We start from the raw sequence: 24433 nt of genomic DNA, 5'->3' as shown, positions 1-24433 counted from the left end.
TTAGCTTCTACCTCCCAGACTGCAGGGTCTTGAAGTACCAACTTCATTGCTTCTTTTCAAATGGAATTGCCCCCCATTTCAGGAGGGATGGGTGAAGAAATCTGGCTAGGACAGAAGAGCAAGCTGTTTGTAGTTTGAGATCTCCATCTCTATTTATTTCTGGGCAGGGAAACATAAAAGAAACTATTTCCCCCGAACTTTAATGGGTAATAATGTATTTTGAGATGTTTTTATATTTTATTGTTGTCTTAAGAATTTATGGGAATTTATAGGTCTCGATCAGACCAAATTGAACATTTTTGCTCTTTGTATGATAAAATGCCAAAATCTGACGAGTATTTTGAGGCAGAAGGTCATCGTGTGGGGCTTTTAATTGTCTGTGTAAGTGACTTGAAACACTATTTGAAAGAATGGATTTACCTGGTCTGTATTTCCTCACTGGTGGATTAGGGAGAAGCAAACTGTACCCATAGTATTCAAGGTATGAAGGTATACAAAAACTGTAGTATGTTTGAGAATTTTAATTTTTAAGTAATTGTCTTGTGGCATCAAGAATAGTACAAATCAAGGCTGTGTCTCAATGGAAGTAAATGTAACTTCTGCATCATTATTGCCCATGACAAATTCTGTAACTTGGTTTTATAACTTGACCTTGATTTTATATTTTTTCTTATTTTTATAGGAGAGTTCTTCATAAAAATTCCCATTCAGGCTCGTTTGGTAGTCCCAGACACTAATGGATGAAAGAACTTAAAAGTTATCTATAACTTTAAGTTGTAACAGTGTAACTACATGATGGGAAAGGAAGAACCTTTGACTCTCTAGCCTTATCCATAATATCACTAATGCCTCATCTGGATGTGTTCTCACCGTATTTCTCCAGTGGAGAAACTGTCCAAGGAACACTGTGAGCTCTACGTGACCCGGTAGGTGCAAGGGGTGTGTGTCAGGTGATGTGCCCAGCTACATCCCGGACAGTATTCCTGGGAGCTACCCCTTCCCGAGCTCCCTGCGCGCTGCTGAAGGCGGTAGTTGGGAAGAAGCACGTGGAAAGCGAAGAGATGAGGCTGCGGCTGAGGACAACCCCTCCCTCGGTTGCCCCCTGAGCTGCTACCGCCGTGAGTGCAGCAGGGTGGGCAGGCACCCGCCCTGCCTGGCCGGGGTGCCCCGCGGCCGTGCCGTGACACGGCAGCCCGGCTCTCCCGGCCGGGGACAGCGCTGCACCCCGGCACGGCGCGGCGGGAGGAGCCGGACGAACCGAGCGCAGGGGCTGCGGCTCCCGGGACAGCGCCCGAGCGGGGCCGCCCCGCAGCCCGGCCGGGCACGGGAGCGCCGGGGTAGCGGTGAAGTGCGGGGACACGGCCGGGCAGCCACAGGGAGCGGGGCCGGGGGCGGAGGGAGGGCGGGCGGCGGGCGGCGCCGGCCGGGCGGGGAGCGGGGCCGGTGTGGGAGCGGGGCCGGCGGAGCTCCCGCAGCGCCTCTGTCCGCACCACGGAGCCACACGGGGCCGAGCGGAGCCAGCCGGGACCGCGGTAGGGCCGGGGCGGCGGGGCCGGAGCGGGCAGGGCCGGAGCGGGCAGGGCCGGGCCGGGACCGCGGCACTTGTGCCCGCCCCGCCCTCGGCGGCAGCAGCGCTCAGGGGCGGAGGGGCCGCCGGTCCCCGGCACCGCCGAGGGTCGCGCTGGGGGCGTGGGGAGCCGGGGAGGTGGGAATGTGGGGAGGGAGGTTCAATGCTGTGCCGGACTCTGCCTGAGGAGTTTCCCTGGACTTTGCCGGTCGAGCACTCCTGGCCGGCAGAGATGCCCCTGGCTCCGGCGTGCGCGGTTCCCGGTGTAGCTCAGTAACCGAGAGATTCCAGCGGCAGTTTGTAGTACGGGTTATTAACGCCTGTCTTTTTTTTATCTTTAATTTTCTTTTTATTTTTTCTTTTTCTTTACCTTTTCTTCCCCCCACCGCTGCCTGGGAGTTTTTTTTTTTTTTTTTTGCCGGCAGAAATATCCCGGGAGTAGAGATGGGAGATAAAGCGCAAAAGCAACTCGCAGAATGGGTTTCTGAATTGGTCTAATAACCAAGTTTGAGCTTCTGCGAGGGCTCTGGGAAGTCGAAGGCTTCAGTGTCGGTTAGGATAAAGCTTTGAAACAAGAACTTGTGAGAGGAGAATTGTTTGGAAGATGTTAGGACATTGTTTTGAAAATAAATGTTTAACAGGGAGAAGAGAAACGGAGTGTGATTATAATCTCTAAATGCTCCAGTCTGAGTATTTCACTTTTTACTGTGGCTGGGCTGACGTATACTGTCATTCTAGAAGTGTGTTGCAAAAACGTTTGTTTAACGTAGGTTAACCACCAGAATGGTTTGTATGGTTTCTCTTACTGCATGTACGTGTGCATTATGTCTTTTATACCTTATTTTGTGTATCTTACACATGCAGAGGCTAAAGATCCTGTAGGCTATATTTGCATTGTATAATGCACGCAGATAATTGTTTTACCCTGTGACTGATGCGCTTACGATGTGATGCCATATCATATCACACAGAAAACCGGAAAATTAGATTTGTACCGCAGACTAATATTATGGAATTTCTGCTTCAAATGCCAGTTGAACAGTGGTATGCCTTTTACAGTGTTGTGTATATTTGTTTTTAATATTGCAGATGCCTTTTAACTGCAAGACTGCTGAAATGCTTTGAGGGCTGCGCCTCCTTTCCTAACCATGAACGGTTCAAAATCACCGGGGCTGGCTGGATTTGGAGTCTTGAGGAACACAACCTGCCACACGGAGAAGAAAATTTCAGTTTTCTTTTCGATAATCTTCATGACGGTGGGAATTTTGTCCAACAGCCTCGCCATAGCAATTCTCATGAAGGCATACCAGAGATTCAGGCAGAAATCAAAAGCCTCCTTTTTGCTTCTTGCCAGTGGCTTGGTTGTCACAGATCTCTTCGGCCACCTCATCAACGGAGCCATTGCAGTGTTTGTGTATGCGTCGGATAAAGACTGGATCCGATTTAACCAGTACAACATTCTTTGCAGTGTTTTTGGCATCTGCATGGTTTTCTTTGGTCTGTGCCCACTCTTCCTGGGCAGTGTGATGGCCGTTGAACGGTGCATTGGAGTCACTAAGCCAATATTTCACTCTACAAAAATGACTTCTAGACATGTGAAAATGATGTTGACTATGGTATGTCTGTTTGCTGTTCTTATAGCTTTGCTGCCTATTCTTAGGTTTAGAGCCTACCAAATTCAAGCATCGAGGACCTGGTGCTTCTATAAAACAGAACATGTTGAGGACTGGGAAGACAGATTTTATCTCTTACTTTTTTCTTGCCTTGGGTTACTGGCCCTTGCCATTTCATTCTTGTGCAATGCTGTCACAGGAATTACCCTCTTAAGAGTCAAACTTAAAAGTCAACAAAGACAAGGGAGATCTCATCATTTTGAAATGATCATTCAGCTCTTGGCTATAATGTGTGTTTCTTGCATTTGCTGGAGTCCATTCCTGGTAAGAGCCTAATGTGTTTGCCAATGTTTAATGCACATCACTGTATAAAAGTTATACTTTTTTATCTCCAGGTTTTAAAGTGCTTGAGCTGTGGTAACAGCTCTATTTGCTCAGTGATGCTAATTTTAATGCATATTGTCCATAATGCATGTACCTATGCATCTATAAAAAAACTTGGTAATTATTCTCCACTTCTGAGCATAAACAAAATACATCGAGTAAGCTAAATATATAGGGACTGTGAGGACTGTATTTCCAGTGCTGTGAAGCAGACAGTGGTAGCAGAATGGTGGCTAGAATAAATCGGAACAAACACTGAGGTTGTCCACAAATTCAGTGAAATCTTGAAGTGGGAAGTCTTTTTAGTCTGTACTGCGGTTCCTGTAACTTTTTTATTTGCAGCAGCCTGTTTGTTGTTATTTTCACAGTTTAGTGCTATACTTGTGACCTGTGTTATGGCAGGTAACAGTTAAGAATTTAAAAATCCTCCACTCCATTTACAGGGCATTAAGGGCTTTGCTTTAGAGTCGTGTTGAGAAACAGGGGTTGGCAGTGGGTTAAAATAACGTTTGGTTTAGCCCTGAGCAAGCTGGGCTTGTAATCTGGACAGCTGACTGGCAAAGCTGCTGTGTGCAGTTGGTGTGCTCTCTCAGCCATCCCAGCTGTATCTTGGGGCTCTGCTGTCACTGCTGTGGCTCTCCCAGAGTGGTAAGTGCTGCTCCTGTTAGGGCACACTCTAAGCCAAAGGAACCAGGATTGTGATACAGGAAGGAATTTGACAGCTGCTGTTGTGTGATGGCATTATAAAGCTGGTATAAAGCTGTAACTCTTTTTAGTGTAGTAAACCTGTCTGGAGAAAATGAATTTTTTTGCTCAGGTCAGAGATGTTAAGTTACAAGCCGTATGAACTCTTTAATTTCTTTCCTAGAAACAAGGCCCCTTAGTTTTCCAGGGAGATAAACGAGGAGCAGTTTTGGTGTGAGCTAACAAATACAGACATTTACATCTGAGATCTGTATCAGCTGTATCTCATCTGCTCACTGCCTATGGTAGGGTATGAAGTCACCTGAGTTAGTTCTAAATTAGATACTGATATTAGCCTTGCTGCAGCAGTTGGGTATATCTGGCAGGTAGCACTTAATTAATCCAGTATCACAGGCTTCAGGGAGAAAGTTTGGATATAAACGTCTGCATCACTGAAATGCACAAAACCTCTTTCACTTCTGTTCATATCACAGAGAATTTTTCTAGTCTTGCTCTGCAGCATAGTTTAAATTCATGTGGGCTTCTGTCAGTGTCGTGGCTGTAGTGTGGAGAGCATAAACAAAGTTGTCACAGCAGTATAGCAAGTTTTGTGGTGAACTTCCTTCCAGTTACTTTAGACATCTCCTGAAGTTTGTCCGAGGCAAGCCAGAGAGTGGTTTTTAAGGAGAGCAACTCAAATGATGACTTTACATTCCATGAAAAAGAAGCATTATCCTCTGGTGACATTTATTTTCAGGTAAAATAATTGTTCTCAAAGGTAGGAATTAATTTGGTTTTTAAAAACCCTTGGGTGTCAGAAGACCTACAAACTTTTTTAATTCAAAAGAGGTGCTTCATTTATTCAACATATGAAGGAACACTAAATTGCAACCACTGTGGTTGTTTTTCAGTGTTGGTAATTTTGTTATGCCTTTCCATTTTTATTAATTGTACTATATATTGTACTAAAGATGGGGTCCTTTGTGGGTATTTCCTTTCTTAGCTCTTAGGATCGTAGAGTTTATACCAGTTATTAATTCATTGAATTACCCAGTCTTTATTTTGATGGCATTCTTTTCACTGAATACAAACAGAATTATAAGTGTGGTGTTAATTTAGCAAGATTTTTTGGCCTGCAGTGGAATAAAGCTTTGTCAGGAACGTACTGCCTAAGTGCTACATTAAAGTGATCCAGGGTTTATCAAGGTGTATGATTTATGATGAATTGCTGCTTCAAACCTACCTATCTGATATATCTTCACCTCTCAGGACCTTTAATTTGTGAAATGAATTATAGAATAAGAATGAATTTATATTCTATAATATAATCAGCGTGTACCAAAGTAAGTCTTTCTTGACATGAATATGAGCAGGTGTCCATAGGAGAAACTATCTGGAAAAGGACCTAAATGATTGTTCTTCAGTCATTTGCTTCTTCAATTTTTTTTCTCAAAGCTCAATCTAGAAGTCAGTGTTAGTCTTTGAATTGTGAATTTTAACTATGTTCTCTATTCCAAAGAGTACACAGAACAAAATGTTTGTGAGAGTCAATTGCCTCAATGTAAACCAAAGCAATTAGAAACCAAACAAACCTTTGGAAGAGAAAGTGGAGGAAGGCAGTGTGGTTTATGCCACATGTGGTTTGCAGATACAAGAGTTTGGATTCGTTGTGTGATTTCCTGTCTGATGTGGGGGTTTGCTTTATTTGTTTTCCTTCTGCTTTCAGTCTAGTCTGGTGTTACGTCCACTGATGTATGTGCAGGGCCACCAGAATCAAGTCCACTGTAATCCAGCTACAGATTGACTTCACTATTAGATTTCCAATCAATTCCATGTTTTTTTCCAAGTGGAGTTAATATTCAGACATTGTCACTGTCCTGTGATAAAATCACCTTTAGATGTCATTAGAGTCCCAAGACCCTGGATTGTCCTTTATGGTGTCTGGTGTGGAACTTATCTTGACTTGTGCATCTTCTCAGTGGTAGCGAAGATGTTTTGGTGCCTTTATGTGTGTGTAAATGCATAGATAGCTGACACTTAATATTATAGGTAATAATATACAGTTGTATAATCAATCATCACCTTTACCTTAAGATTATTGGAGTTGTGTAGCATTTTTCAGAAGCAGAGCCTGTGGTATGGCTTATGTGGAGCTCCGCCTGGAGCTGTTGGACAGGGACTTCCTTTTGATTTTTTTTTTTCCTTTTGATTTCTTTCCTGAAGCTCCATTTCATTTGATTTTCAAACATGAGCAGCTTTTTCAACTTTTCTGCCACTGTGAGGGAACCTTTCCTTAATGAAGTATGAGAATGAGGGGGAACATTGATCTGCTTTTGAGGAACTGAGAGCGGGGGGGAATTCACAAAAAAAGGTGACAAGTAAAATTCATGAGTTTTATAATAATATATGTAGTCAATAATATATGTAGTCAATTTGCAGAGGTACATTTGTTCTGACAGTCCAAATAATTTTGCTTTATGGTGGGTAATTCCAGGTAAATATGTTCTGAAGGTAGTAACATCAACTTTTCTGCATAGTGTCATCTTTTCTCATCCTTGCTAGAGCCTTAGCCCTTTGCTGGGGGTATGTGAGTCTTGCTGGATAAATTTGGTCCTTAGGGGCTGGATTCCCAAAGCAAATAGTTGGGCTGGAGCATTTTGTGACGAGCACCTCTGATGAAATAGATTGTTATATAAAGCTGGTTTTTGGCTGTGACTTGACATCTGGCCTGTCATGAAACGGCTTGGTTTTGGAGCTGTGTTTGTGTGAGCAAATTCTGACTTCAGTACGTCATATTCTGTAGGGCTCGAGGGATAAACATATTTTAAATTTTGTTTGTGGAGTAGCAAAGAGAACTGCCTGTAATTGTGGACAGGAGGGATTTATTTTAGAGGAATAGAAAAAAAAATGTGATACGGAGAAATTTCTGATCTTTTTCATGCGTGGAACACAGTCTTAGCCTGAGAAAAATACTTCTACCTTCAAATTATTCTTGATAAGATCTTTTTCCATGCAGTTATCTGATTAATTTCATTCCACTTTTACCTCCCCTATACACCAGAAAATAGCCACTCCTGGTTTTTTTGGTTTATTTTTTTGGAAAGGGCTCAGCTGTTTATTTTATACGATTAAATCAACTCTTATTCAGTTGCTTTTTTTACTGCATAGATTAATTTTTATCAGTCCCTTCTCATGTAATCTCTTCCCTTTCAAATTTGTTATGCTAACTGTGTCTCTCTGAACTTGCTCTGACTTCTTCTTGTCCTCAGATTGTCTCATGCAGTGGGGCTTGATGGCTGGTTTTCGTGCACTTAGGGCTGTGTCCAGCTTAGAATTTACTGAGTCACTTCAGCCTAGAAGCTGCTGGAGCCGATCTGAGTGGTCCTCTCAGCAAACATTCTTCTGGAGCTGGTGAGAAGGGCAGCTGTGTGCTGACAGGGAGGCTCTCCTTGGAATACCCTCACCCCATCCCACCCTGCTTGCTCCACCAGGTATTTTGGGTGCTCACAGTTCATATGTACCGAAGGAGGTCACTTTGTTGCAGGTTTTACACTAAGTTCTACTTGCATACAGTATAAGGTAGTTTGGTGTACAAGGCAATCTGTGTACATCTCATTTGGGTTGTTTTGCATGTGTAGTCACATCCACCCATGCACAGTGACACTTTGCCAGGAGTTCATACCCCTGTTACCCTTGAAGTCTCTCCCTGCATTCTTGTTTTCTGTCTTTTTTAATAACCTGGCAGTTTAAATTTCTGTTCTACTACCTTATGCTTGTATGTGTGATGGGCATCATGTATTAATATGTAATGGGCATCATGTATTAATAAAGCTCGTTGCTTTATTAATGCTGTTTGTATGCCTTCAAACATTGCTGGTTATACTGTCCCTACTACAGAAGAGTTACTTAGAAATTATTCTCTTGCAGCTGGTGGTTTTTCATGATCAGAAAGTGCAGCTGAGGAGAAGCAGAGAGGTGTCCCAAGATGCAGGCCCACGCTCTGCCAAGTGAGGCTCTTGCCACCTGTCCAGCACAGCCCCCCAGATCTCCCCAGTGGCTGCTCTGCACAAGTGTGTTCTTGTCTTACAGGTTTTTAGTCAAAGCTGCAGCCTCTGTGAGCTTGTTGTGCTTGCACAGGCACTGTCAGCAGGGAGAGTGATCTTTCCTTTTGAAAAACAATAAATTAGTCGTGTTTCTGAAGACTGAAGAAGGAGATACTCTTAAATATGTTTAGCTAACCTTGCAGCTCTGAATGCTGTTGTAAACTTTCAGAGGGAAAAACTGCACTTTGTTTTTTTCAAGATTCAGATTTTAAAGAAGATAATCAACGATAATTGCTATGCTTGTGCTGGCTTTTGGTGTTGAATTCTTGTTAGAGTGGTTGTCTGGTGACACCATACAAAGGTGGGATGTGTTGGCAGAAGATGTCTGGTGGGTCTGGGTGATGCTTCACCCCTGTGGGTTCTTGTTGGATGCTGTCATTGCACCTCTGAGGACAGGTGTGAGCCCATCTCAGGGGCCCACTGCTGCCACAGTGGTTTTAATGAACGAACCAGTTTCATAGGAAAAGGAAAAAAAGGTTTTTGCCAGCAGCAGGCCTGCTAAATACACCTCTATGTCTAGTCCAAAGCATCAATACATTAATGGTTATTGTTGACTGTAGGTAGTTATTTCTCTTCCAGACCTTGCTGTGTCAGAAGAGATCAGGAGGGGCAGTTTGAATGAATAACATTCTCACTGAGTTCCTCTGGAAAGAAGAATCTCATGAGTTTGCTTGTCTTTTGAGCTACACTAGAGAAAGGGCTCTCACTCTTCCTCCTGTTGTGATCCTTTGATTGCTTGCTGGGTTTCCTGATACATCCATTAACACTGTGCAAATTCAATTACTGTTCTTGATTGAGTTCCTCCAAATGAGCCTCTGATACTCAGGGTTAAATTGCTGAAAGGTTACTGTCATTGCTGATATTATGGGCCAAAAGGTATTTTGAAATAAATAACTTATTTTAGGATTTAAGAGGAAAGAGAACACTCATTTGAATCGAAGTTTTTGTTAGTCTCAAGACACAAGTGTCTTTCCACCTTAGTTCCCCCTGGAATAAGGTTTAATCAGCAACTCAGACAATTTGAGTGTGCTTTTGTATGTCCTCATGAAAATATTCTGTGGAAAGAATTTGCAGGTGTCTGCAGAGAGAGCAGCAGAGTTTAATACAGTGCATTTAAAAATTCAATCCACCTATTCAGATGTGTTTCTATGATACTAGAAACCCTTGGATAAGATGTTCATGCATTTTTTTAGTGTTGGTTATAGAGATCTTTCTTTTATTTTGGATAAAATGAAAGGCACAGCTGGCAAATTTCCTCCAGGTTAGATGAGAAATGGAATGAGATTAATTTTAGAGTATCCCCACCTGAGATGATACTGAATTTCAAAGGTACTGTTTTGCTGTTCAGGATTGGTCTGTTCCTATTTTCCTCTTTTACAGCACATAGAGATCTTACAGGCCTTATCCTTTCTGAGAAATATGAATCATTTAAAAAAAATGTTTATAAGTGTGGGCCAGGGCATAGTTTATCACAGAGTGCTTAGAAACTCTATATTAATTGTGGCTATATTTGTAATTCAAGTGTTTACCTCCCTCTCCCAGAAGTCCGGGAGCTGAGCAGTTGAGATCCTCTCTAAACAGGAAAGAAGTGCTGGGGAAGAAATGGGTGGTGGTGATAAGTGATGATATGAAGCAGGGGAGGAAGAAAGGCTGAGATTGACAGACTGCCCTTTATACCAGAGGCTTTTGGGAAAGCATAAATATAGTTTTTGTTATCTGTGTTTACTCGTGCTGTTTGGAAAAACTTATGTAAAGCCTTTTCTGAAAATGCAGTGCCATCAGAATACAATAAGATTGTTTTGGAGAGAAGAAAGTAGGGAAGGCAGGTTGTGAGTCATGTGAGAACGTGGCATTTTCAAAATAATGTTGTTCTGGTTTTCTTTCATAGTTTCTTCCATCTTTATTTTTGAATTTAGATGATATATACTGAATTAAACGATGAAGATCTATAAAATTGAAACACAGTGCATTGCTCCAGATAGATGTCAGTGACTTTCACAGAAACTTCCGATTTTTTTTTTCCAATTTTGAAGTTACCATCTCAAAAAATCAAATTCTCCAAACTTCACCCAAAATAAATTTGCCATTCATAACCTCTGCTTATTTATTGAGTTGGTAAATTTTTTGGATTCTGTGCTTGATATTAAAAAGTCAGTTTGACATACATTCCATTGTTTGGTATAAGAGAATTCTTCCTATCTTTCCTAGATATTAAACTTATTCAGGCCTTTCTTACTTGAAAATATCATACACTGCATAACCATCTTTGGAAAATGTCATACACAGCATAACCATTTTTGGATAGTTATTTTAGGAAAGTTCTCTTTCCTGACTATCTAAACACCTTAAATGGTAAAGTTGTTGCTGAAAAGTCTCAAGGACAAATACACTCACATGGAGCAACTCCAGAAGGTCCTTCACCCTCACCAGGTTTAATGGCAGACATCAGGGTGTGATACAGATTCATATATTCTGAGAGATAATTACGGTGTTAATTCACAACTTAAGTTTGGCATGGTGTTGATAAATGCTTTCTACTAGAAGTTGGTTGTCTCAAGAATACTGCAGAATTTGTGAATGTCTGACCTTAATGGAAGAATAAGTATGAATATGTGTAGTCCTTGCATCCCTGAATACTTAAGGATGGCCCTTATTATGCAGTATTAGAAATACTCTGTTGTTTTCTAGTCCTTACAGTTGTCCTGTAAAGTTCCTCTCAGCATTAGAGGGTAAAGAATTAATTTTTTTGTGCAAGATATTTTGGTTGCAGGCCTTGTTCTTAGGCAGGAACACATTCCTCACGCCATGGAATCAGGCCTTCCTGTAACTTTAAAACATGTAGCTCAGGAAACAGGTTGTTTATTTGACTTTGGTGTGTTTGCTGTGTCTTTTCATGATGAAGTGAGTCATTTACTCTTTCCAATGCTAGAATCTTTTCTATCCCTATCCACAAAGCTTTCCTTTCAAATGAGTTGTCAATTAAGCTGTGAGAGTAATTACATTACCAGCTAGTTGAAGCAAAGTATTTCTAATTTTGACTGGGAGGAAAGGAAATAAGGAAAAAGGGCTGTCAAACCAAGATAGAAATATTTGGATTATTTAGGAGGAACAAAGGTAGCCTGGAATGCTTCATTCAAGCCCAGCCTGAATTTGTGCTACTGCAAACCAGATACAAATAGGTAGTGTCTAAGGGGAAAGCTAGCAGAAAATAAAGACTTCACTTTCAGTTAATGTTTGCAAGTTTATATGCAAAAAACCCCAACACCTTCTGTTTACGAGGCTTACTTCATAATTTCATTCCTGCCTTTTATAGAGCATGATAATGCCAAAGGCAGTCAATAAAATACAAATAGTGAGTATAATAGTGTGGCACTTCACAGGTTTTTTTTTCAGTAATTTTGAGAAATCCTTGCATACAGAAAAATCTCATTTCAAGATGTTTACAAAGGTTTGTTCAGAACACAGAATCAGAGAATCAGAGAATCGGCTGGGTTGGAAAAGCCCTCTGAGATCATCCAGTCCAACCCTTGATCCGACCCCACCGTGGTTCCCAGCCCATGGCACTGATGCCACATCCAGTCTCACCTTAAACACCTCCAGGTTTGGTGACTCCCACAATACCTCCAGGTTTGTGCAGCTCCATTTTAAGGGGAGCAGATATGGAGCTCACAGGGGCTAAATAAACTTCTGTAAAATGATTTGGCAATCCCAGCTGCCTCTGGTAATTCAGATCTTTTCCGACAGTTTCTCATTTGGGTTCTCTTTGGATTCTGTTTTTCCTGTGATCCTGACAGGGGAAAGGTCTTTCTCAGACTCGCTGTTTTTATCAGGATAATAATCAAACTTACACGTTTAAGGATGTGTATCATGACAGGTAGTAATCACCATCCTTGATTTACCTGTTTTGGACCAGAACTTGATTTTGGGAGTTAGACACAGATTTTTTCCCCAAGTGAATAGTGAGCCAGTAAATCCACTCTTAATTTTAGGCATTACTACTTTGCCACAGAAGTATACATGAGAGAAAAGGAGATTGCCTTGTTCTGCTGCTACTTCTCAAGAGCTGATCCTGCAAAACTTTCCACAAGGAATTATTGCATTTGCTGTTGAAAGTACCCTCTGGACTTCAGTGTGAAGGAAAACTTGCTCACGTATTTTTTCGTCTACAATTCCTTTTTAATTTGACATTTTCTATAAAATTACTGTGCTCAGTTAAAATTTAACTGCTAGGCTGAACAATCATCTGGCATATAAAAGTTGAAGACACGGTTCATGTTTGTCTTTTGGAAAGAAAAAGGAAAACATTAGGGGAAAAACACGTTGCAGATCAAGAACATAAAAAGCATTATGTGGCATAAGTAGAACAGTGTGTGCACTAACATTTTGATGGCAGGAGTAGTGCACTGCATATTTCTTGGAAGCCCTAGTTTTTACCCTGACTTACAGAATCACATAAAAACCAGAATGAAGCATGCTCAGCTTCGTTGCAACAAATGCGTGGTTTATGTACTGCAAAATCTGTATAACAAATGATACAGGCAATTTGCTGTCAGTGTTTCTCATAGCTGTTCTTAGGAGATATAAAACGGTACATAAAATGTGAAGATTCAATGCATTTTTAGTTCTCTCTCCCCCTATTTTGCAATTTTTTTTTCTTTAAGTTTGTGTTTATAGAGTGCTACAAAGTGGCAGCTTGTATGATCTCTGGCCTATTAGCAGACTGCAGCTTCTTTTGTAGCATGAATAATGGAAGTTCCAAAAACTTCTGGAAATTCAGGATAAGTATACATTGTTTTGTTTCCATGGAGTGGGACACGATCAGTAAAGTTCTGCCTTGAGCCCTGTGTGGTTTAGGAGAAGGGGATTTGCACCTCTGGGTTCAATGCAGGCCTTAGTGACAAAATATAAATACTCTGCAAATACTGAAAAATCCATGGACTTTATTCCATCAATGGAAATCTTCCGAACTGCTTGTAAGGAAATCCAAGGTAAGAGGAGGAGGTTTGGGAGGGTCTGTGAGGTTCCCACAGGGAAGTGGAGCCCGAAGGCTGAGCCACAGAGGACGAGAATTTCTGATATTTGTCCACTCTGCTTTCCGTGTCAATCTCTTGGTGACCGTTTTTTTTCCAGTTTCCTTAAGTCAAGGATAGAACCTGGATTTAGAGCCTAAGCACTGAAATGCATCAAAGGAGCATTTTTGTCTTATTTCCTACCCAGCTGTGAAGTCTGCTGCTTGTTTGGACTGGCTGTCCTTGAGGACTAACAGGAATGTGACTGAGCAGCACAGCCACTCAGCCTGTTAGCTGTTCTCCTGGAGCTCCAATTGGAGGGGAAATTAAATTAAATTAGTGCTGTTTACGTTTGGAGAGTGGTGTGAAGCTTTAGAGTGGAGTTTTTTTGGTTTGTTGCACTGAGCTTTGTCCCCCGGGGAAATGGCAGTTCCCTGCTTGGTGCAAAACTGAAGTCAACAATTTCAAAATGTTTTTAAAAAATTTTCCATCAGACTTCCTGGATCTTGCAAAGCGAACCTTGGTTTTAGTGAAGCTTAAAGTTGGGCAGAAAGTATGGAGAGGTTTAATGTATTGTGTCAAGTCCTTGCTTGATACAAATTTGATTTCATTTTTAGGGACAGGGAATTCTCAGGTCTTTCCTTAAACCAGTAAGGGCTAATATGAGTCAGGGTAACTTTATATCTTACAAGCAGGTACCCTTGGTTTAAAAAATTGCTTTTAGAGCTGTGCTTTTATAGTTCCTTTTCTAAAGAAAGTTTGAATTGTCTTGGTTAGATCGTTTCTTTTTTTATTTTTTTTTTTTTTTTGCAAACCAGGGAGACACACTACAGCTGTGTTCGTATAAACACTGAATAAATCAGCAAAGTGCTACTTGGATTCTTACATTTCTAAATAGGTTAGAAAACGTCACGAGTTACATTTATTATTTGCCAGCTGGGGATTAATTTTTTGAGTCATCCTGCTGAATCTGCACGAATATGAACTTGTGCACATCAAAGGCAATGAAATATGATGCAATTGCCTTCCCCTTCCCACTTCCCCATTTGGGTACTGCTGGCTACAGGGAACAGAATTCCTTTGTCAGAGTAACCTGGTGGATCTACAGGGAAGGAAGAAAGTCTTTGAATTGGTTTCCTGACTTAATTATTGCCCACTATTAGTCAAATGAGAAGGAAAGAAGTGGCCTTTTGTGCCTGCAGAGGTGGTCCTGCTCTCAGAGCTCTGCTTGCAGTTCCTGAGCTGGTGACTTGAGCCAGTTCAGTGGCACAAGTGTCTCGTGCCCAGGGAGCAAATACAGACTGTCTGCTGTGTTTTGCTTCAATGGAATCCTGTACTAAAAACCTGGGAGTGTATTAGTCCTTTTTATAACTTATGGTTTCAAACTAACTTTGGAACAGTCTTGTTAAGAATTTAAATGCAAAGAAACCAATTGACTATGAAAATGTGATAGAAATAATAATTTATATTGACTTCACTCCATTCTACCCCTCCTCAGCTGGAGTTTAGGGTCTTATTCTAGAAATCAGCAGATGGTTTTCGAAAGGCTCCAGGACATAGTCACCTCTTAGCACTGTTGGTGCAGTTGATTTCAGCGGCTTGCAGTTTTGTGATGTGTTTTTTCAGAAGACATGAAGTGTTTTAGGATAAAAATGCTCATGCTTGGGGCTGGAATGAGGCTCTCTCAGTCCATTTCTATATGGGAGTCTCAGCCTTCAGAACTTCAGATATCTGGGATATTATTTTGTGTTAGTTTCAGTGATAGAAGAAAGGAAATATTTTTTAATTTCTTCGTAATATTCCCAAATAATGTAAGTAATATGGCTAGAAAATTTGTATTTTATGAAGCAAAATTAGTAGTTAATCTAGGTTTTATCTTATTATTTCAAATACAGGGATTCACAGCTGAATTGCTTAAGCAAGTGTCTATGTACATAAAGCTCTGTGTTCAGAAGAGGTAACTTGAATGTTCTGGATGAAGCTTCTCCAAGTCTCAGAATCTATAAATTATGTTTCAATATTCCTTGCCCTGATTTATTTCATGTAAATCCATAATTAAAGCAGAGGTATGTTATGTTGGCCCAGCAAGCTGAACAGCAAATGAACAGATTCATTTAGAGGTGATTACTTCTAAATGGAAGGGAATCTCACAAGTTTGCTGGGTAACACGAGAGAAAATAATACAGCTTTACAAAATCTGGATGGAGCTACTTTTCCTCAATGGCAACATCTACTACTTCTTTTTTCTGAGCATGAAATTGCATTGGATTTGGCATTTATTAACAACAAATGAATTTTGAAGTCCATCAAGAAGCAGGTTAGGAAGCTGTATGTCTGGATTAAGTCAAGCATGAGCTGTGTGGGACAAGGATGTTGGTCTGTGAGCTCTGTTGAGCTCCCATTTGCTGCCCAGTCCTACTTGAATGAGTAAGGAATATTCTGAGTTTGGCTTGTGGTATCAGACCTCTAATAAATAAAATGTAGACTGCCCTGAAAAAAAAACATCCCCTGCAGAAGCCAAAGGAGTTGTTCAAGTTTGGGTGGGCTGCTGATGTCAGAGAGGAATGTGCCCAGTGGTTGTGGGGTGAAAAGCAGACTCAGGGAACTGGCTGGTGTTTGTGTTGGCTTGGTGCTCAGACATTCCTCCTCCTCCTCCTCACACCGGTTCCCAGCTGTGCTTCTGCCAGTCCTACCAGCTTCCTTAGCAGTGTTCCTGGGGGATTTCTGTGCTGCTCCCAGAGATACCACACAGGAACGGTCAATCCGATGCTTAATCAAGCAAGTTCAGTGTCCTTTTATGCATTCACTTTGTTCCACTCAAGTTTAGACTCAGATGTGGTGACCTGCAAGCTATAGGTAGGGTCTGGGAATGAAGAGAAGCATTTAAAAAGGAATAAAATAGGTTTGCTGGAATATTGAGCTTTAGTTTTCTCTCATCATTCATTTTAGGCTTCTGTTTTGTTTTGTTTTGTTTTTTTTTTTCCAATGTATCTTTTTGAAAATACAACTTTCTGCACTTGGACAGACTGACCCTAAGTTTCATGGCCCAATAAATCAGTGTACTCGTAGCATCAGTTGTAAAATACCCCGTTTCTTGGTTAAATAACTGTCACTTTAAAGGCTTTGGAACTGAAAGCCTTACAGTGTTTCATCTTTCTACCAAAAAAGTCTTCATGTGCTTTGAACATTAATGAGAGAGAGAGATAATTTACCACCTTATGGCAAGATTCCTGGCTTTGCAGATCAGGCTTTCCTCACACAGGAACTCAGGACAGGAACCCATCTGTGTCTCCACTGGCAAGAGGAGGGGTATTGGTGGCTTTTGTCACCATGGCTTAAATTTTCCTATAAACCTCTAAATCCTCCGGTGTCAATAAATTATGTTCTGTTGCAGCTTAAAACATATGAATCTTCTTGCTGAAATCAAGCTGCTTTATTCCTTCTGCAGACTTTAATTAGGAAAATGTGAAAAAACCTTTCATAAAAATGCTCTGACCTGCTAGTGGCCTCTGTCCTTGAAAAAACCCGTCCCTGGAACAGTCTTGGCATGCTTTGTTAGCTCAACTTCTGGATTAAGTTTTTATTTCTTGCTCAAATCAGTCCCTGGTTTTGGAGGGTATTCCCTGGCTGGTTGCCATCATCTGCTCAAAGTTCAGCAGAAGTAATTCAGCAGAGACACGTGTGTGTCCTGTGTAAACCATTAGAGGATTTCTAGGATGATAAATGTTATATGCCTGACAGAATTCACATTGCAACTGGGAGGCATTGATGCTGTGAAGGTGTGAAGATCAGAGACGAAGCTGAAACGGTTTCACTCATTTACGTGCTCTCTTGGTGTTTTGTTTTTTTTTTATGTGTAATTTTAAAATATTCCATTTGCAGGTGATTTGTGTGCTCTCTTGGCGTATTTTTTTGATGCATAATTTTAAAACATTCTGTTTTCAGGTGACCATGGCCAGGATTGGGATTAACGAGAGCCGCTCGAAGGAGACGTGTGAAACGATACTTTTCGCCCTCCGAATGGCCACGTGGAACCAGATTTTAGATCCCTGGGTGTACATTCTCCTCCGGAAGGCCGTGCTCAGGAACCTGTACAAGATCACGAGGGGCTGTTGTGGCGTTCACATCGTGAACTTGCACGTGTGGGAGCTCAGCTCCATCAAGAATTCTTTGAAGGTCGCGGCGATATCCGAGTCGCCGAGTTCCAAACAGATAAACCCGCGGCCGCTCAGCTCGAGGGGACAGTGAAGTTTAACACAGGCTGTGAAGAGACAGTGGAGCCAATGCTCGTGCACGGGCAGTACCTTGAAGTGAATTCCAAGGCTCAGTGCTTTGGCACGTCTTTTAAGTTGTGAGTGGTTTGCTGTTGTCGCTCACCGGTTTGATATTGCTACTCCAAAAGATGCCCTGGGATGTTTTAATTCTTTCTGGAATACATCCCTTCCAAAACTGGTAATGGAATGATAAATCATCCGTATTTCTCCCTTCCAGGTACTAAAGTGAACAGGGCTCCTTATAAATACTCCCCACCAAACCTTGGAGGGCTTCTTAAGACTGGATGTGAGTGCAAAAGTGTTCTCCAAGGTGATTTTTAAAAGGAGTAGATTTTCTCTACCCCAAATCCTTTGCAGAGTCACTTCTTTCTAGGATAAAGTCCAGTGTCCTTTCCCTAAGGGTATTCTTTGCTTCTAGGCATTGAATTTACCAATTGTATATATAAAAGACATTTTGCTTGTTCCTAGTTTATGAAATGATCCACTTTGCTTGGTTCATTGACTTGACCTCTTGATTATTCCATGAGTTTTTGGGGAGAGCTGCAAGCTTCGTCAGTGTAAGTGTTACTTTCAGCTCACTGACAAAACCCAAGGTTTCCTGTGGGAACACAGGAGCAGATCAGCTCAGCTTGCTTAGTTACATTTTCAGATTCATTGGTGAGTTTTTAGTCCTTTCAACAAATTGTGTTGAAACGAACAGGCATAAAGCAGTGGTTGGTCTGTAAAAATAGGTTTTCCCTTCCCCCCCAGAACTGAAGGACAATTCTGGAAGTGTTCCCCTAGTGCACATAATGAAATGCTCATGTGGTACATCTGCTTCATTTGTTAAAGGTCACATGTGCCTTGTGAAAATGTGTGTGACCAAGTGAACACCTCTGCAGGGAACCGCTTTGGGAAGGTGGTTTTGTTCGTGAAAGCTGAATGCTCAGTTTTTGCAGGGTCTGTGTCTGAAGAGCTGAGGACATTCAGTATATTTGGAGGTACCAGAAGGTTTCCAGGACTTCACACAAGAGGCCCTTCGCCTTTAATGCTGCTAAATGAGCTTTGGTTTTTGTGACTGTGTGCTGTTCAGAAGCAAAAAATGAGAGGTGTTGTTTTAGAATAAAAAGATCTATTTTATTTTTATCTACTTAACTTCTAATAACTACATTATTGAAGTGTTGTTATATTTGAACAAAGTAGTTAAAAACAGATTCACCAAGAAGACAGTCTGAGGGACCAAAACTATTCACAAAGTACAAATTCACGTTGTATGTGAGAATAGTTTAAGTCAGAAAATAAAAAACCAAAAGGTGTAAATATTTCGATTTTTTTTTTAAGCTATTTCCTTTTTGTTTTAAAAAAGTTGACAAATAAGTGGGTTAAATAACCCTGTAATGAAATGGCTTTATTTACCCTAAAGAATTTCTGTATGTGATTTATTTTCTCAGTCATGGAGCTGATAAGCCGTGGACAGATTTGATGCTGGTCTAAGTTCTGCACTGTTGCTTCACATGGGCTCTGCTGAAATCTGGAGGCATTCAGTCAGTGCTCAGTTTGGCTTTTTCATTTCGTAGAGTGTGATGTCAGTGTATCTGTTGATATAAATTATTTGTTCCTTATGGGGGATTGTTGTTTTAGCAGCTGCAAAAAAAATGTTGGTCCGTAAATTGTTGAGATGTTTGATCGGTGAATGAAGCTCGACAGTGTTCCATTTTGTTGTGTGAATAAATGTAGCTTGTGTAGTTCAGACTGGTTGACTTGCAAAGCAAACAGAAGTTTATATGTATATGTGATTTCTTATATTTTGTGTACTAATACATATTGAATGTAAATTGTAAAGCCTCATTAAACTTATCAAACTGTATCCTGAGTATTACGGTATTTTTGTGTAACAAAAGAGATCCAGAGTTGTTAAAAATAATACTTATGACAAGAAACCTCACACTGGATTCAAGACAGGAGGTGATAGGAGGTGCTAGTGTTTGAACACTTTGCTGTCTGAGGCAGGAAAGGTCGAGTTCTGATGACCCATTCTCAGAAAATGCAAATAGAAGCAGAGCCGAGGGAGTTCGGTGTTTGGGACAGAAGTATTTTTATCCAAATACCTGCCAACATGTTTCACATATGCTGTGAATCCTGGAAAAAATGTGAGTTTTGCTGTTAATATTTTGTCTTGCTCAGTGGTGTGACAGCCTGCAGAGGCAGCTCAGGATGCAGCCCCCCGAGGATCTCTTACCCCTGAAAACAATTGGATTATCCTTGTATTCCACTCACAGGAGAGCCAACAACGTGCTGGGCTGGAGGACTGGTTAGATATTTTATGGAATATGAGATTATAAAAAAAAAAAAACCTGTGGGATGGCTTCACATTAGGATCTGAGTGTTGCCCAGGCAGGGAGCAAAGGACAGTCTGCTTAGCAGTGTGCTGATGATCTGGGTAACGATGTGAGCAGTCATGAGCTGCCTATTTACTGCTGGCAATAATTAGTGCCTCCAGAGCAGGCAGGGGCAATAAGTGCTCTGGTGGGAAGAAAGTGAATCTCATTTCTGACTAATGACCAAAGAAATCCTCAGGGTGGGAGAATATTTTAGCCTAATTGGGATCTTAAGCAATGGCAGGCTGTATAAGGGAGCACATTATCCTAAAATGAGGTCCTAGCCTGGGCTCAATAAACGTGCTGAAGCAAAGAAACCATCAGTAACCAGTTGCTCATCACAGGGATTATGCAAATATCTGTAGTTTGTTACCTGGATACAAAGATAGAGAGCAAGGTTCAAGGCCTTTTAGATCTGATTCTTGAGACAAAGTGTCTACCTTGTGTGTTTTTATTAGTTTAGTCTGATATGTTGGGAACAATTTCAGGAATGGCAGTACCTGCCAGTTTTGTAGCCATGGAGATCCTTTAGAATAAGATGTTGGGACCTTTTGGATGTGCCAATACACTGCTCCAGGATGTTCCTGGTAACACAGCACTCCACTGAGTAGCAGCATAGATTGGCATGAGATTTGATGCTCAAAACTTGGGTCCTGGGAAAAGTGCGCAAATCCCAAGGGGATTTACAACACCTGTTGTGACTTCTGTTGCATCCTAAAGAAAACCCAGATGCTTTTCAATTCAAACTTCTGCAGCCTGCCACCATTAAAAATGGCAAAGCTGCTCTTGCACTTCAGCAAAAAGTGACTTTCAATTAAGTGTTGCTGCATTGCATTGAGGGTGGTATTTAATCCTTGAACAGACATTGTTTTCCTGCTGAATGTGAGTTAATTTTGATACTCGCTAGGAAATTTTTAAATACTAATAGTGTAATGCTGTGTAAAAAATGAGATAAAAGAGGGGCTGTTCAATATGAGCAGTTGCATTTTGTGTTCTTGAGATAACCCTGAGTTTACTACTATGTGATAATGAGTAGCTGCAAGGAAATAAAACAATTATGAGTTCCAACACCCCCTGGCCAGCTAGTATTGAGTGTCTATCTCAGCTGGAAAATGTTGCACATTAATGCTATGTTGGTTGGTTCAGTAACAACATGCTTTGTATTCTCATAAGAATGACTTTTTACAGGTGTGTTGCTCCTTAACCAGTGGATGCAGCGATGTGGGGAACGGTGGTGACAGGTGTTGTGTGTCTCACACATTCTTGTCTTCAACGCTGGAGCTGGGTAAACAACGGGGAAAATGCCATATTTGATTCTCTGCAGAGAACAGCCACTATCACAGCTTGGTTTCTGATGGTCATTAATACATCCAGTTGGATGATTTGGACAGAGACCTTTTTCTGTTGTAAATTTAGCAATTCAGACAATCAAGTAAACTGCTGCTTCTGCACCAAAATGTTTGTTTGCTGTTGATTTTACTCAGCTGTTTTTTGAACCCATGCCCTTGGTGGGAGGAGGTCAGGCTGGTGAGCAGGATCTACACTTGCTGATTATTATAGGATTCTTAAATGTAACTCACAGATTCGTTAACTCATACCTTCTGCAGGCTTTCCCAATCTTTCCTAGTTATTCAAACTAATTAGGTCACAATTAATTCTTTTGGTGAAGGCTGAAAGACAAGGACAGTTGTAAATCTTTCTCATCTGTGCCTGGTTCTTCCTTGGTAAGTAGGAATCCATACTCTTTCTGGTTTTCACTTCACTTTAATACTGTTGGAGAAATCAAAACAGATTTGCAATCTGACCTTTATGTAGCTGGTGCTCTGCTTTTTTTTTTTTCTTTCTTTTTTTTCTTTTTTTCTTTTTTTTTTTTTTTGAGAGGAATGCCATAGGAAAAATTCCATGCAGCTCTGGAGAAATGTAGTAGTCTGATGACTTTTTAGAGGTGATTTATGTTTTGTAGGGGTAAGCAGTGCAATCGAGGAATATATCTACTGGGAGAAACATGGGGGTTTGATCAGAGAGCCTGAAAACTGTGCAAACCCTAAAACATTAGTACAATTTCTTCATAAGAAACAAGAAAACAAGCATAATATTTGTGGCAAGTTACAGGAAGAATTAACAACACAAAAGTGCCAAAGGTCTGGACAGCCACAACTGTTTGCTGTAATAGGTCTGACCCTCCTCATGTGGGGGAAAAAGGCTTCCTGTAAACATTCCAGCAACTCCAAATGATGATGATGCTTTAAGAACAAATCTATTTACTTCATTTGGCCCTTTCTTCTGCTGCCTCCTGTAAACAAGGTGACGTCTGAAGTGATTGGACGATGGTTAAACATTAAAAATACAATTTCAGAAGCAATTTTAAAAATGTGTTTATAATTAGGAGAAGTTAAGGAGTGACATAGATACATGAAGGACTTTGTTTCTTAGCAACACATTCATGGAGTCTTTAGAAAAAAGTCCTGTGGTTGCAGGAATATAAACATGTATCTATCTAGCTGTTTAATTTCAGCACCATGGTTGCAAAATAAATACTCGCTGCAGAAGTTTACAAAGATAAATCCATTTCTTATTTTTTTAAAAAAATCTACTTCCAGTAGGAGGTTGAATTCTTCAGGCAAAGAATTGTTATCAGTAAAACATCTCTACCAAGCAGCTGCCATTCCCAGCAAAAGTTTGCATGTGTGTGTGTGTGTGTGTATTTACTTTCTTCTGAAGGCAGCAGAAGAAAAATCCCTTGAATTGTGTTGTAAATTATAAATAAGCTATTTGTAATCTGAAAAAATTTCTTCATTGGATTGCATATTTCCGTCCTATTTCTGCTTCAGACACACTGAAGGCAGAGCTGTGTGGGAGAGAGGGCTTCAGCAGGAGAATTTAGAACAGTCCCCTCCAGTAGCCTGGAGTGAAACTTTTGCAAGGACACCTGGATGAGTGAGAAAGTCTAAATTTAATTTCAGGATTCAAACTTTTTGTTTTTATAATCCCTGAGAAGCAGTGACTTTCAGTAGTTTCTGGGGTGCCTTAATTTTCATCCATGAAGTTCCCCAGATGCCTGAAAAACCAGGAGGGAGATGAAGAAAGGAGAACTTTAATCTATGATTACCTGAAGCAATCCAACCACAGCTTCCTAAAACAGTAATTTGACATTTGTCACCTCCGTTGAAGAGACTCTCTTTTGTCTTTAAACTGAAAGAGGGTAGATTTTGATTAGATAGTGGGAAGAAATTCTTTGCAGTGAAGGTGCTGAGGCACTGGCACAGGTTGTCTAGAAGAGTTGTGGATTGTGCCATAGCCACAGCTCCTTGGCACCTCCTCCCTGGGTAACCCAGCTGGGGTGAGTAGGAGCTGATGGCCAGAAGGAAAAGTAGTGGTTTGGATGATTTAACCCGCAAAGCTGGATAAAATATTCCACGTGTGTTAGAATTGTTTATATTTTTATACAGACTTGTCAGTCTTTGTCTGTATAAAACTGATCTTCTCTTCCAAGGAAACATTAATCCACTTTAGTGAGAGGCTGAAGTGTTTGCTGTGGTGTTTAATTGGTTCAGTACCACGGAACCCATAAAATGATTTTAAAAGTGTTTGCGATGTTCAGGATTACATTTCATTTGATATGCTTACTGCAAACCTGTTCCTCTTATATTCACTGTCACTTATATTCACTTATATTCACACTGACTTTGATGGAACTGTTTTCAGTTCCAGATTTGACAGAGCTGGAGAAAAACATTCACTGCTTGAAGAAATACTGATATATTTTGAAATTGCTTCCTTCTACCCAATAACTTGCAGCTCGACACAAGGTAATCCCACAAAATATCACTTACTGCTTCATTTCCCTCCCAAATAAAGGTTCAAATTTCACCATGTTTGGCTGGTGTGTTTCTGCTCCCACAAGTGTCATCTTGGAAAACAGTTTATTTCCCAAGAAATAGTTTATATGCCTTCAGGGGTCTGAAAGGAGTATGATTTGCAAATACATGTAGGACAGCCAGGTTTCTCACCTGAACCTTTGTAAGCTATTTCAAAAAGTTCTGATTTCAAAGAAAGTAAAACAAAAATTGTCGAGTGAAAGTGAGCATCATTCATATTTAAAAAGTTATTTTTATTCTTGAAACACTTTGGGTCATGGAGCAGAAACGATGCTTTTTGCTGTAATTAAGCAGGGATGGTCCTTCCAACTTGTGCACCTCTTCCTTATTAAGAATTATCCAACTCACTGTAATTAAGGGGATGATATTTTTATCAAAGGGAAGAAAAAAGACCTAAATGAATTATTGTAACAGGGATATCCCAATAACAAAATATCACCTACTATATCAAAAAACTATTTTTGGCCAGCAATTTGTGCTGTGTATTGTCATGCTGGTGCTAAAATGTCAGTAGTTCACGATAATGGGCTGAGTTTAGGGTGGTAATAGGTGGAAAAAATAACA

At 40.7% G+C, this 24433-nt stretch overlaps 1 protein-coding gene across 8 annotated transcripts; it reads left to right on the top strand.

Annotated features, from left to right (window-relative positions):
- The first annotated feature begins 1140 nt into the window (after nt 1-1140).
- On the top strand, nt 1141-19480 carry PTGFR (prostaglandin F receptor). Of its 8 annotated transcripts, none has more exons than XM_032697044.1 (3): nt 1141-1348; nt 2657-3504; nt 17306-18919. In XM_032697044.1, the coding sequence occupies exons 2-3, from the start codon at nt 2716-2718 to the stop codon at nt 17606-17608; spliced, it is 1092 nt and encodes a 363-aa protein (XP_032552935.1). In that variant the 5' UTR covers nt 1141-1348; nt 2657-2715; the 3' UTR covers nt 17609-18919. The 8 variants fall into 8 exon arrangements, with proteins under 8 accessions (XP_032552935.1, XP_032552933.1, XP_032552938.1 ...); XM_032697042.1 differs by lacking the exon at nt 1141-1348 and adding an exon at nt 1439-1532; XM_032697047.1 differs by lacking the exon at nt 1141-1348 and adding an exon at nt 1706-1870 and having other exon boundaries at nt 2657-3183; nt 17306-19480.
- Nucleotides 19481-24433: the final 4953 nt, after the last annotated feature.

The sequence above is a fragment of the Chiroxiphia lanceolata genome, chromosome 9, assembly GCF_009829145.1.
Source record: "Chiroxiphia lanceolata isolate bChiLan1 chromosome 9, bChiLan1.pri, whole genome shotgun sequence".
Lineage (NCBI taxonomy): Eukaryota > Metazoa > Chordata > Aves > Passeriformes > Pipridae > Chiroxiphia > Chiroxiphia lanceolata.
Note: the sequence above shows the minus strand (reverse complement) of the source record. Positions and strands in the feature narration are given on the sequence as shown.